General features: G+C 39.3%; 1 protein-coding gene across 1 annotated transcript in view; it reads left to right on the top strand.

The window, feature by feature from the left end:
* The window catches only part of DNAH11 (dynein axonemal heavy chain 11), a 404,290-nt gene that overhangs the window by 361,184 nt on the left and 28,856 nt on the right, over nucleotides 1-14,250 (top strand). Inside the window, exons 72-76 of the mRNA XM_077491239.1 lie at nucleotides 554-747; nucleotides 1,112-1,260; nucleotides 3,812-3,939; nucleotides 10,198-10,425; nucleotides 12,968-13,159. Of these exons, the coding sequence (XP_077347365.1) occupies nucleotides 554-747; nucleotides 1,112-1,260; nucleotides 3,812-3,939; nucleotides 10,198-10,425; nucleotides 12,968-13,159 (891 nt within the window). The remainder of the gene's footprint in view (nucleotides 1-553; nucleotides 748-1,111; nucleotides 1,261-3,811; nucleotides 3,940-10,197; nucleotides 10,426-12,967; nucleotides 13,160-14,250) is intronic.

The raw sequence follows: 14,250 nt of genomic DNA, 5'->3' as shown, positions 1-14,250 counted from the left end.
GATTGTGTAGAAATATTGTATCTTTGTGCTACAAATATAAGGATTTAAATATTACAGCTTGTAATTGCCTTGGAAGATTACATTTTTGGCCAGGTGGTAATGGCCAGGTGGCAATTTTGCCACCGGTATTGGCATAATATTTGGCGCAATGATCGTTTGTGGCAGGATTATTACTGATCTTGAAGATTAGGAGCTAGGTTAATATTTCGACGAAAGTTGACAGAAAATTACATTTTAGTTTAGAGTAGGAATATTTTTTTGGGATGTGATAAATTAGCATTTTGGGTATGATAAGCATTGCAACAGTACGTTTTACTTATTTGGTCTTTTTTTATCTTGTTGTGTTGAGCAGCTAGAATATTAAAACAGTATACTTATCTGTGGCAAATGTGTATGGGTGACTGTAATTCACCCATGTGTTCACTCTCCAATATTTTAGAAATCCATGTAATTAGGAATTTAGAAGCAACACTCTTTATGCCAATATTTAGGAGCCATAAAATGTGTCAGGTCTATTTATGAATCCTGTATTTATCTGTCTAATCTAATGCAGTTGATTTCTACACTGGAAGAATTCAATGGGTTAGACAGAGATGTAGAAGGATCAGCAAAACGATGGAAAAAAATGGCGGAGTCAGAGTGTCCAGAAAAGGAGAAGCTTCCACAGGAGTGGAAAAACAAGAGCTCTCTACAGAAACTTATTATATTAAGAGCATTGCGGCCAGACAGAATGACCTACGCTATCAGGTTTGGCTTTATTCCTAGTTATTGTTTTTTCTTGTTTGTTTTTTCTGCAGAATTTTTGTGTATTCAGATTAAATTGCTGTTTGCAACAAAAGAGAAAAAAAATGCATATTGGATTTTTTACAGTCGTTCTTACTTCCATGAGAGGGAGCTGATTCTTGATTCTGGATTGTTGAGATCTAAGCATGGCCTGTGGTAGACATTACTTTTTTATGCTACAATAAGTTTTATACTAAAGTACCATGTATGCAGAACATGTCAGTACCAAATTCAATCACAAGAATCATGTTATCTATTTTTTTTTTTTTTATTCAATTCTGTTTTCTCATTGTTAATACGTTCTTAAACTGGTTTTACACTTCAACAGAAATTTTGTGGAAGAGAAACTTGGGTCAAAGTATGTGGAAGGGGCAAGGCCAGATCTGGCCAAATCCTTTGAGGAAACCAGTCCAGCCACACCAGTTTTCTTCATCTTGTCTCCAGGTGTCAACCCACTGAAAGATGTTGAAACTCTAGGTAAAAGTCATTTATTTCACATAGCAAAAAGGTTTAGCTGCTGTGTGCATTAACATTTGCTATCAATGCGTATATACCAGTTATGTATGTGTGGGCTCATATACATGGATTACCAGCTCCATGTTATTTAGGATCTATTCACCACACAGTAAACAAACCTAAAACAGCACTTCATATCTGGGCTTATTCAGTAATCATTTTGAAAATCAGTGATGACATGCATTGCAGCCAAGTTAGTAGAAAAATTATTCTAATTGACTGCCCTTGGTTACAGTACATTGGACATTGCTTACTGCCTTATTGAGCAAGCCTTGTAGTATTCATTAGACAAGATAAGTAAGAGATGTGTCCATGAACATTCTACTTGACTGTTGATTCTGACTTTGAGTCTGAAATTTACAGTGCTTTGAAAAAGTATTCACACCCCTTGAAATTTTCCAAATGTTTTCATGTTACAACCAAAAACCTAAACATATTTTATTGGGATTTTATGTGATAGACTAACTCAAAGTGGCACATAATTGTGAAGTGGAAGCAAAATGATAAATAGTTTTAGAATTTTTTTACAAATAAATATGTGAAAAGTGTGGCGTGCATTTGTATTCAGCCCTTTCTGATACCCCTAACTAAAATCTAGTGGCCTTCAGAAGTCACCTAATTAGTAAATAGAGCCCACCTGTGTGTAATTTAATCTGAGTATAAATATAGCTGTTCTGTAAAGCCATTTGAGGTTTGTTAGAGAACCAAACAGAAAGCCAAAGAACACACCAGACAGATCAGGGATAAAGTTGTGGAGAAGTTTAAAGCAGGGTTAGGTTATAAAAAAATCCCAAGCTTTGAACTGCTCACTGAGCACTGTTAAAGCCATCATCCAAAAATAGAAAGAATATGGCACAACTGCAAACCTACCAAGACATGGCCGTCCACCTAAACTGACAGGCCGGGCAAAGAGAGCATCAATCAGAGAAGCAGTTAAGAGGTAACTCTGGAGAAACTGCAGAGATCCACAGCTCAGGTGGGAGAATCTGTCCACTGGACAACTATTAGTTGTGCACTCCACAAATCTGGCCTTTATGAAAGAATGGCAAGAAGAAAGCCATTGTTGAACTAAAGCCATAAGAAGTCCCGTTTGCAGTTTGCGAGAAGCCATGTGGGGGACACAGCAAACATGTAGAAGGTGGTGCTCCGGTCAAATGAGACCAAAATTTAACTTTTTGGCCTAAAAGCAAAACACTATGTGACTGAAAACTAACACTGCACATCACCCTGAACACACCATCCCCACCGTGAAACACAGTGGTGGAAGCATCATGTTGTGTGGGACAGGGAAGCTGGTCAGAGTTGATGGGAAGATGGATGGAGCCAAATACAGATCAATCTTAGTAGAAAACCTGTTCAAGTCTTCAAAAGACTTGAGACTGGGGCAGAGGTTCACCTTCCAGCAGGACAGCAACACTTAACATACAGCCAGAGATACAATGGAATGCTTTAGATCAAAGCATGTTCATGTGTTAAAATGGCCCAGTCAAAATCCAGACCTAAATCCAATTGAGAATCTGTGACAAAACTTGAAAATTGCTGTTCACAGATGCTCTTCCTCCAATATGACTGAACTTGTGCTATTTTGCAAAGAAGAATGGGCAAAAATGTCACTCTCTAGATGTGCAAAGCTGGTAGAGACATACCCAAAAATACTTGCAGCTGTAATTGCAGCGAAAGATGGTTCTACAAAGTATTGACTCGGGGGCTGACTACAAATGCACGCCATACTTTTCAGATATTAATTTGTAAAAAAAATTGAAAACCATTTATCATTTTCCTTCCACTTCACAATTATGTGCCACTTTGTGTTGGTCTATCGCATAAAAACCCAATAAAATGCATTTATGTTTTTAGTTGCAACATGACAAAATGTGGAAAATGTTAAGAGGTATGAATACTTTTTCAAGGCACTGTAGCTACTAAGTTGGTGCATTGGTATTATTATTATACAGGATTTTTTATATAGTGCCAACAGTTTGTGCAGAGCTTTACAATTTACAATACAATTCAAGACAAGAGAGTAAGCGGGTTATGCTCCTGAGAGTTTATAATCTAATAGGAAAAAAGAGAGTCAAATATATTAAAGCCGAGATTTCCAAAGGAAGGGCTCTGGAAAAGTATTGACATGAACATGAGAAGAGGTGATGAGAGAGCAAAAGGGTCCTGAGAGGGATGGCGTGGATGGTTTTTACTGATATTCTGAGACAAAGTTGGTGATATAGTTTGGGTCATAGTTGTGCATGACTTTTTGTATGTAGTTAGGATCTTGAATTGTATTTGCTGGATGAGCACAGAAGCCAGTGAAGGGACTGGCAAAGAGGGATGGTCAAAGCAGAGGAGTAGGTGAGGTGGGATGACAGAAGCATTCATGATAGATTGCAGAGGGGATAGTTTGTGCATAGGTAGTACTGTCAATGCAAGAAATAACAAGATAGTAACCTTGGTGGTGTCATTGGTTAAGAAGGGACCTATGTTCTAACTTTTGGGTAATGTGTATTTCATTTCTTAGGAAAAAAACTTGGTTTTACAATTGATTCTGGAAAATTCCATAACATATCTCTGGGACAGGGGCAAGAGAAGATAGCAGAGGAGACTATGGAAAAAGCTTCAGAGCAAGGCCATTGGGTAATCCTGCAGGTAAGTGCAATCACATAACTGCCCTAGCTGACTGTGAACTCTGAGTGGCTCAAAACGGGTACAGAAAAAAACAAGATAAAATAATAAACTGTTGATTAATTTTATTGCTACTTATAATACTGTTTGCTGCTATTACATATATGCCACCAGCCTTCTTTGTGTAAGGCGTCATGTAAACTGCTGCTGGTAAACGGACATTTAGTAGAAGTTGAGCATTTTTTTCAGCTGCCCCTGAACTCTCCTCTGTTATCTTATCGGTACATGTACACAGGGTCATTTATAGTCGTTTCTAGGCAGTTGAATTTAGAAGCATATTTTGGAATGCAAAAAAATGCATTCAGGACAGATGTTCAGAGGCATTTGAAATGGCAAATGCCTGTAACAGCTTGTAAATGAGGTTATTGGCATTTAGCCGCGTTTCATTTAAAGGGGTTTTTAATGGAGATACATTTTTGATTATTTAAAAAAAAACTAATGCGGCTAAACGTGGCATGTGAACGTGGAAAAACTGATAATTTTAAATGTCGTTTACTATCTGTCAAGTTGAATCATTCAGATTATTTTTTCTTTTCAAAAATTACAGTTGTGTAAAAAAGTAATTGCCCCCTCCCATGCTCCCCTTGTGTATTTTTAAGTACCGATGCTGAAAAAGCATTCGACAGAGTGAACTGGAACTTCATGTTCTCAGTGCTCCGTTGCATTGGTCTGGGAGAAAGGATGCTTGGCTGGATAGACAAGATCTATTCCAATCCAAGCTCGACCCCCTTTCCCATTGAGAGTGGAACGAGACAGGGGTGCCCTTTGTCACCCCTTCTCTTCGTGCTTTCCCTAGAGCCATTGTTATGCAAAGTAAGACTGAATCCAGACATACAGTGCCTACCTGTAGGTGACACCCAATGTAAAATCTTGGCCTACGTGGATGGCTTACTCTTCTCTTTAACCAACCCCACAATTTCATTACCAAATGTCCTCAAAGAGTTTGACACTCTGTCTCAAAAACTCAAAGTTGTCGAACCTAATCTGCAGCTATGGGAATAGCTATCGCCCCCATGTCATGCCTACGAAGTTAACTGCCGATTCAAATGGACAAACGTGGCCTTAAAATATTTAGGTACGCACATCCCAATTGACATCAGATGCACATATGAGCTAAACTTCCCTCCCATTCTGGCCCATTCCCTGCTAGAGCGGAACAGAGGGCTGCATTCCTGGTTTGGCAGGTGCAACCTCATAAAAATGTGTATTTTACCTAAATTTTACCTAAATTTTTATACCTGTTCCAAGCCCTCCCTGTTCACATACCACACTCATTCTTTAAACAAATACACACCCACTTCACCCGTTTTATATGGGCCAATAAAAAACCCCGCCAACGAAGGGCCAAAATCTCACTCCCTAAACCGCATGGAGGTTTTAGCGCTGCCCGACGTCTGCCAATATTTCCAGGCCACCCATCTAGGTTGCATACTTGACTGGAGACGCAACATGACGACTAAACTATGGGTGCAGATAGAGCAAGCTCAGACTAATATACCATAAAAGAGTGCACTATGGTGCTATGACTCCACCCCCCCCCCCCGGGACTAAAATTGCACCCCTTGTTGGGTTCCACATTACGCCACAGTAAGCAGGTAATGATGCAATCATCCCTTACCTCGAGCAAATCTCCATTATACCTGATACTGGGACACCCAAAATTCACACCGGGCCTTCAACCTACTGAATTCGACACTCTGAGGAGCTCAGGCTTGGATCATGCCTCCAAGTTTGTGACAGCGGGACCCTTGCCAACCTTCCCGGAATTGACTGTTTCTACAGGCAAATACCAACTGCCCTTCTGGAAAGCAGCGCAACTGCACCATTTCCTACATGCCATTCCTGACCCACAAGACTTTTCCTGCCAACTGACTACCTTTGAAGAATATTGCTCAGGGACCGAACCGCTAGCAAGAACCCTTTCCAAAATGTACGCACTACTTAACACACCTTCCACACAACCCCACCTGCCCTGTTTGGAAAGATGGGAGAGGGATCTCAACCGCAAATTCTCAGAGACACAAAAAGAAAAAATCATCAGTTGTGCCACTAAATTGTCCCTGTGCACCAAAATACAGGAGACGAATTATAAAATTTTATCAAGATGGTACCTTCTAGGTTACACAAGTGCTTCCCTACCACCTCAGATCGCTGTTGGCAATGTGGGGAGGGGGAGGGTTCTCTGCTCTACATTTTCTAGTCCTGCCCTAAATTACTGAATTTCTGGGGAGAAGTTGAGAAGTTGGACGCATCACTCAGAAATTCACAGAATATAAGATCCCAGACGATTCTGCATTCTTCCTTCTACATCTCTCAAAAATCCAGATTAAAAAATACAAAAAAAAATCCCTGATGTGGCATTTATTAAATGCTGCTAAGGCATGTATACCTCTTCACTGGAAGCAACAGTGCCCACCGACTATTGGGTGTTGGCTGTGGAAGGTGGCTGAAATGAATAAGATGGAGGATTTAGCCCTCACCGCACAGAACAACCGTGAGGCCGCGTACACACGCGCGGACTGTTGGCCCAACTTTGTCCGTCCAACAGTTTGAGCGAACAGTCCGCTCAAACTTAGCATGGACGGACATGGCCACACACGACGGACGAACAGTTTGCTGAAACCGTGCGCGATGACGTGAACGGCACGTACGACGGGACGAAAAATACGACGTCCTATACACTGCAATGCAACCTTCCGACGTGGAAATCCTTTCTGAGCATGCGCGAGACTTAGTTGGCCGAACAAGCCTACACACGAGCGAACAGTCCGCTGAAACCTTGTTTCAGCGGACAGTTTTTCGGAATTTCCGTAAGACCTTGTTCGGCCAACTGTCCGCTGAAACTGTCCGCTGAAGCCCCACACACGAGCGGACTGTCCACCCAAACACTGTTCAGCGGACAAGGTTGGGCGAACAGTCCGCGCGTGTGTACGCGGCCTAAGAAGTACTCTAATACCTGGACTATATGGAACATATATATTTTTTCAGAGGAAGGAGCATCTCTCCTGAGGTCATAGTTTGCCAACAGGTGTTTGCATTGCTCTGGAACGTCGTTCCCCTACATCTATCCTCGTCCTGGCTCCCCCCCCCCCCGTTTCCCCCATCCCCCATCCCCTTTTATTCCTAATACCTTCTATTACTATTCTCTTTCTCCCTATCTTCTTTTAACCGTACACTTTGCGGAAAAAGAGGGGAAGAGGTCCTGTTACCCCATGCACGAAAAACTAGATTACATCAACCCATATGTTGTATGCTAATTACGTCATTATATTGCAATGATCGTATGTATAATGTTAATGCATGTCAACACACTGAACAAAGTGTCTGTAACCGAACAGGGGCAAATACTTTTTCACACAACTGTATATATAACCTAATGCGTGATGAAATTTAAATGGTTGCTATGGGCAAGCGCCTAGGTTTTGTAGAGAACTTTCTTTTTCTCTGTCTTTTTTATAAATTGTCCCCTATACCTGTAAAGTATAATATTGTAAGAATTTTTTGTATCCCATATAGTATTTGGAATACTGAGGACAAGAAAGTTCTTAGGAGGCCTTGTCCAAAAGAACTAATCAGATCCCTTATTTCTTTTCCAATCCAAGTGCCTCCATCATCTTGTTTTTAGCCCTGATGAAGGGGGGGGGGGGGGGGTCTAAAAACAAGAGGATTTTCTAACATTGGCTGTTACAAAATAAAAAACTTTTTAAAAGTCTGTACACATTGGTATGGCACTCCCATCCTTTCAAATCTTCAACAAAGAGAATATATGATAATGTGTGATGAAATCTGACCGGTTGCTTTGGCCATGCTCATAAGTTTTATGGAGAACTTTTATTTCACTGGTTTTTATAAATAGACCACTATAACAAGTATCAATGTGTATTCTAGTGTGCATCATGGAGATTTGTTTTTGCTGCAGATATCTGAAAGAGCTCTAGTCTTCTACAAAGAACCACTAAAAAAAAGCTATAATAATTATAATATATATATATATATATATATATATATATATATATATATATATATATATATATATACAGTTAGGTCCATATATATTTAGACACAAGCACAATTTTTTTCAGCTATATACATATATATATATATATATATATATATATATATATATATATATATATATATATATATATATATATATATAGATCTATATAATGGATATGGGCTGAAAGCGCATACTCTCAGGCTTAATTTGAGGGCATGTACATCCAAATCGGAGGAAGGAATTAGGAATTATTGCTCTTAAGAATAGCCTTGTTTTCAAGGGACCAAAAGTAATTGGACAATTTAATCAAAAGTAGTTTCATGGCCAGGTGTGGACTACTCCTTTTCCTACATTTCTTCATCAATTAAGCAGGTAAAAGGTTTTGAGTTGATTCTAAGTGTGGCTCTATTGCTGTGAACCTACATCATGCGTTCAAACGAGCTGTCCATCCAAGTGAAACAGGCCATTGTAATGCTTCAAAAATTAAACAAATCCATCAGAGAGATAGTAGCAACATAAAAATGCCTGGACGTCCACGGAAGACAATAGTGGTGGATAATCGCAGAATCCTCTCTATGGTAAAGAAAAACCCATTCACAATATCCAGACAAGTGAAGAACACTCTCCAGGAGGTGGGAATATCATTGTGAAAGTCTATAATCAAGATAAAACTTCACAAGAGCAAATACAGAGGGTTTACCACATGGTGCAAGCCATTCATAAGCCTGAAGAATAGAAAAGCCAGATTAGACTTTGCCAAAAAAAATCTAAAAAAGCCAGACCGGTTCTGGAAAAGCATTCTTTGGACAGATGAAACTAAGATTAATCTGTACCAGAATGACGGTAAGAAAAAAGTGTGGAGAATGCTTGGAACAGTTCCTAATCCAAAGCACACAACGTTATCTGTAAAACATGGTGGAGGCAGTGTGATGGCATGGGCATGCATGGCTTCCAGTGGCACTGGGTCTTTGGTGTTTATTGATGATGTGACAGATGATAGAAGCAGTCGGATGAATTCTGCAGTGTTTAGAGATATACTGTCAGCCCAGATTCAGCCAAATTCAGCAAAGTTGATTGGATGGCACTTCACAGTACGGATGGGCAATGATTCAAAACACACTGCAAAAGCAGCCCAGGAGCTTTTGAAGGAAAAGAAGTGGAATATTTTGCAATGGCCGAGTCAATCACCGGAGCTCAACCCAATTGAGCATTAATTTCACTTGATGGAGGCAAAACTAAAGGCAGAAAGACCCACAAAGAAAGAACAACAGAAGACAGCAGCAGTTAGAGCCTGGCAAAGCATCAGAAAGGAGGAAACCCATAATTTGGTAATGTTCATGGGTTCCAGATTTCAGGCAGTCATTGCCAGTAAAGAATTCTCAAAAAATATAAAAAATTAACACTTTATGATTCTATTAATTTGCCCAATTACATTTGAGCCTCTGAAAATGGGGAGGGGGGGACACACTTTACATAAAAATGGTTGCAGTTCTTAAAATGTGTACTTGTTATTTGTGTTCAACCCCTTGAATTAAAGCTGAAAGTCTGCACTTCAAATTCATTTGGATTGTTTGTTTAATTTTACTTTTATTCCAGTGGCATACAGAGCCAAGCGTGTGAAAATTGTGCTTGTGTCCAAATATGTATGGATCTAACTTTTTATGTGTGTATATTATATATACACAGGCATATCCCCCCATCCCCCCCGCTTTAAGTACACACGCTTTATGTACACTCGCAAGTATGGACACATTGACGTCTATGATTAACCTTGGTCAGCCTGAAATGGTACTGCTCCCAGTTTTTAACCTTTTAACCTTTAACATTGGCGTCTATGAGAAATCTTGGTCAGCTTTACGTGGTACTGCTCCCGGTTTTTAACATTTAAATTTGGTGGCTATGGGAAATCTTGGTCAGCTTGACATAGCACTGTTCCTTGACCATAAATGGCAGGGACACTAAACTTGGGGAGCACCGAGAGGGGATCCAGGACTACAACATATCTGATTATGCAATGCAGTACAGGCATTGGAAAGTGAAAAAGGATATTGCTTCACTTTAAGTGCATTTTCGGTTTACGTACATGCCCTGGGGCATGCCTGTGTATGTATGTATGTATGTATGTATGTATGTATGTGTGTGTATATGTATATGTGTATATATTTTTTTGTGTTTTTGTTTAATAGTAAACCTATGTATTTGTCTCATTATCTGGTTGATAGAATGTCCACTTAGTGGCCAAGTGGCTAGCGACATTGGAGAGTCTTCTTGAAAAATATAGCACAGGAAGTCATGAGGACTACAGGATCTTCATCAGTGCTGAGCCAGCTTCTACCCCAGATGAACATATAATTCCCCAAGGAATACTGGAGAACTCTATAAAAATCACAAATGAACCCCCTTCAGGAATGCTGGCTAACCTGCATGCAGCTCTATACAACTTTGACCAGGTAATGATTCACCATCCATTAGGAGGGGTTTGATTCCAATTTTATCAGTTTTTCATGTCAAGAAGTGCCAGACACACAGCTACTGCATCTTACATGATGAAATTCCATTATTTGGTCTAATCAATAAATGCTAGACTTTGTGATCTGTTTAACCAAATTTCCTACACCTCAATATATTGTTTTACTGGGTTCCTACGAATAGTATATAATACGCATTACTACAGAGGTCCATAGTTATAGGATCAATTTGATAGCTTCTAGTTAAGCTAATTGTTCTTGATCTGTATCAAAGCATGCATTGTGTTCTAGCATGTCAGTATATGCCACGTCCTTTAACAGTAGGTTGCAATATATTGGCAGACCCCTTACCAAGAATCACAACGGGTGAGGCATCAGTTCAACTTGTCACCATAACAAACACCCACAGAACTTTTCCCCCGAAACTGTCTGTAAATACAAAATGGCACAAAATATGCAGTGAAGATCTTGCTTACAGTCTTGTAGATGAAACTGAATGGCCTACAGAGGTTTCCCAACTAGTTAGATGATCAATTCTGGTAATTGGATTCACTGGTTATTGCACTCCTACATGCAATCTGAAATTTGTATGATTGCTTGCATTTACCAGACTCAGTATATCCATGGTTTCTTGAAAAACTCTGGTACCTGAGTGGAACATCCCTACTAACATCCCAGCTTCCTAAACCACCCTAGACCCTTTTCAGGATTACATGACATATATACTATATGGCCAAAAATATGTGAAACAACTTCATCTATATGAGCTAGATGGACACCCCATTCCAAAACATGGAATTCCCCCCATTCCCCCCTCCCTAGCTATAAAAAGCCTCCATTCATACAGGGAGGCTTCCTTGATTAATTAGGAGTATATCTGTTGGAATTGATGTGTATTCAGCCCAAAACAAATTTGTGAAGTCAGGTATACAAATGTTGGATTAGATGACCTGACTCATATTTAGACACCAGAATTTAAAAATGTAGAGGATTATAATAGGACTATGAAGAGGACAGATAATGTTGGCCATATAGTGTGGCAATGATAGGCAGGTGTCAAACTTTTGTCCATATAGTGCATTTTGCAAGGCTGAGCAGTGGTGTCACCAGTCCTTGTCTTTCTTTTAAGGGTGGGAATCCCTCAGCTATGGTTACCCAAGGGTCATAAAGGAAAACTATAGTGTATTTTCAGTGTATATTTTAATTCAGTATAGCTATGTTTTACTAAATGTAATTTTTAGCAATTTTATATTAGCCAAAACATCAGCACACATTCAATGTGCAACCACTTTTATTCCCTTCTTGAGAAAAGTTGAAATATAATGTTTTTCAAAAAGGGAAAAGATTGAAACTAGAACTACTGTTCAGAGCTGCAGTTTACGTATATAAAGGACGAAAATTCCCAACCCTCATTCACAAATATAACAAACTCTACATAAAATAAAGTTTTGTTTTTTAAAGCATTGTTCTACATTGATAGTGGTACTTAAAGTGAAACTTCACTCTCTCAATCAACATTAACTATTTGAGTCCTTATGTTGCAAGCATTAGCATATAGGAAGGTATATTATATTTTCTTGTTTTAAACTTTTTTTTTTTTTTTACATTTCTTCATCATACATGCCAGGAGTCTTCAGGAGAGAAGGAGGGGTTTTCTTAGCTATGCACACCCTCCTGCCTCATGAATTATCTGCCCTTACTAAAGTTGGCCTCGGCTAGAAATGCTAGGGAGTGTTTTTCAAAGTGATATCTCAGCAAAACAAAGCATAGAGACATGGATGGATAAATTAAATAGCATTTTTGGTTTGTGGTGTTCAGATACAGTGTAGTTCCAGTTTAACATAGAAGAACGACAGCAGAGAAAAGACCAAGTAGTCTATCAAGTCATCCCCATTTTTTTTGTTTATTATTTATTTATTTTTTATCTAAGTATAAATGTATGTATAGGCAGGTAGCGCTACACATACATTTATGCTCCTACTGATGTCTATTATACATAGACATTAGGATAGCTGCTGGTTCCCCCTATTCCTGTTTTTTTCTATTTTGTTGTTTTTATTATTTTTGTTCACTATCTTGTCTGAGTATAGATATATGTTTGTCCCAAGCATGTTCGAATTTAGTTACTGTTGACTGACTCACTACCCCTGCTGGAAGTCCATTCCAAGTTGAATCAATCTGATTTCTTTTTACATGGTGTATATGAAAGATAATTGAAAACACCATACATTTACCCTTTTATAAGATGGTAAATAATTTGATCCTTAAGAGTAAATAGTAAGTGATAAGCTCAGGAAGAAAGCGAGAAAATATATCTGTATATTTTTGCTGAGAAATAGCTTCACCCTTCTTAGATTCTGATAAAGCTATTCTGAATATGTGCAAGTCTGAGCAGAATATATTTAGTCCCTAATGAGATGAATTTATGAATACTTCTTTTTAACACTTGTCTGATGCATTTATTTTCTTTTTCTTTCTGTGGTTTTATCGGTTGCAATGCTACCATTCTCTTTATGGTTTACAGGATACACTTGAGATGTGTGCAAGAGAGCAGGAGTTCAAAAGCATCCTCTTTTCTCTCTGTTATTTCCATGCCTGTGTTGCTGGACGGCTCAAGTTTGGTCCCCAAGGCTGGAACCGCAGCTACCCTTTCAATGCCGGAGATCTCACTATCTGCGTCAATGTGCTTTATAACTACCTAGAAGCCAACACAAAGGTAGGATAAAAGCACCAGAAATCAGTACATAAATTTGTTGTTATAACATAGTTACAACGATTTGTTTAAAATCAATTTTAACCGGTTTCCGAACGGCGCACGCCGATGTACATCGGCAGAATGGCACGGACAGGCATATTGGCGTACAGGTATGTCCAATCTTTAATGCCACCCTGCCTCGCGTGCCGGTCGGGACCCCCATGAGTCCGGTCGCAGGTCCCGTGGACTCGATCGCCGCGGGCATACTCGCGATCGTCTCACGGGGCGGCTGAACAGAGAAATGCCGTTGTAAACAGCATTTCCCCATTCTGCCTAGCAACTAGTGACGCTGATCTCTGCTCCATGTGATTGGAGCAGAGATCAGTGTTCACTAAATGAAAGCCCAACCCCCCCACAGTTAGTAACACACCCCTAGGAACACTTAACCCCTACACTGCCACCCACTGGTTAACCCCTTCACTGCCAGTGTCATTTACACAGGAATCACTGCATTTATATAGCAGTGATTACTGTATAAATGACAATGGTCCCAAAAATGTGTCAAAAATGTCCGATGTGTCCGCCATAATGTCGCAGTCACAATAAAAATTGCTGATCGCCGCCATTACTAGTAAAAAAAAAAATTATTAATAAAAATGCCATAAAACTATCCCCTATTTTGTAAACGCTATAACTTTTGCGCAAACCAATCAATAATCGCTTATTGCAATTTTTTTTACCAAAAATATGTAGAAGAATACGTATCAGCCTAAACTGAGGGAAAACAATATTTTTTGATATATTTTTGGGGATATTTATTATAACAAAAAGTAAAAAAGAATGCGTTTTTTTCAAAATTGTTGCTCTATTTTTGTTTATAGCGCAAAAAATAAAAACCGCAGGGGTGATCAAATCCCACCAAAAGAAAGCTCTATTTGTGGGAAAAAAGGATGCCAATTTTGTTTGGGAGCCACGTCGCATGACCGCACAATTGTCAGTTAAAGCGACGCAGTGCCGAATCACAAAAAGTGGTCTGGTCTTTGACCAGCAAACTGGTCCGGGGCTGAAGTGGTTAATAACATTGTAATATCTAGTATAGTTGTAACCTTACT

This window comes from Lithobates pipiens, unplaced genomic scaffold (assembly GCF_037356315.1).
Source record: "Lithobates pipiens isolate NorthernLeopardFrog02 unplaced genomic scaffold, aLitPip1_a1.2 Scaffold_19, whole genome shotgun sequence".
NCBI classification, from domain to species: Eukaryota; Metazoa; Chordata; class Amphibia; order Anura; family Ranidae; genus Lithobates; species Lithobates pipiens.
The sequence above is the reverse complement of the archived record's forward strand: the minus strand, read 5'-3'. Positions and strand labels throughout refer to the sequence as shown.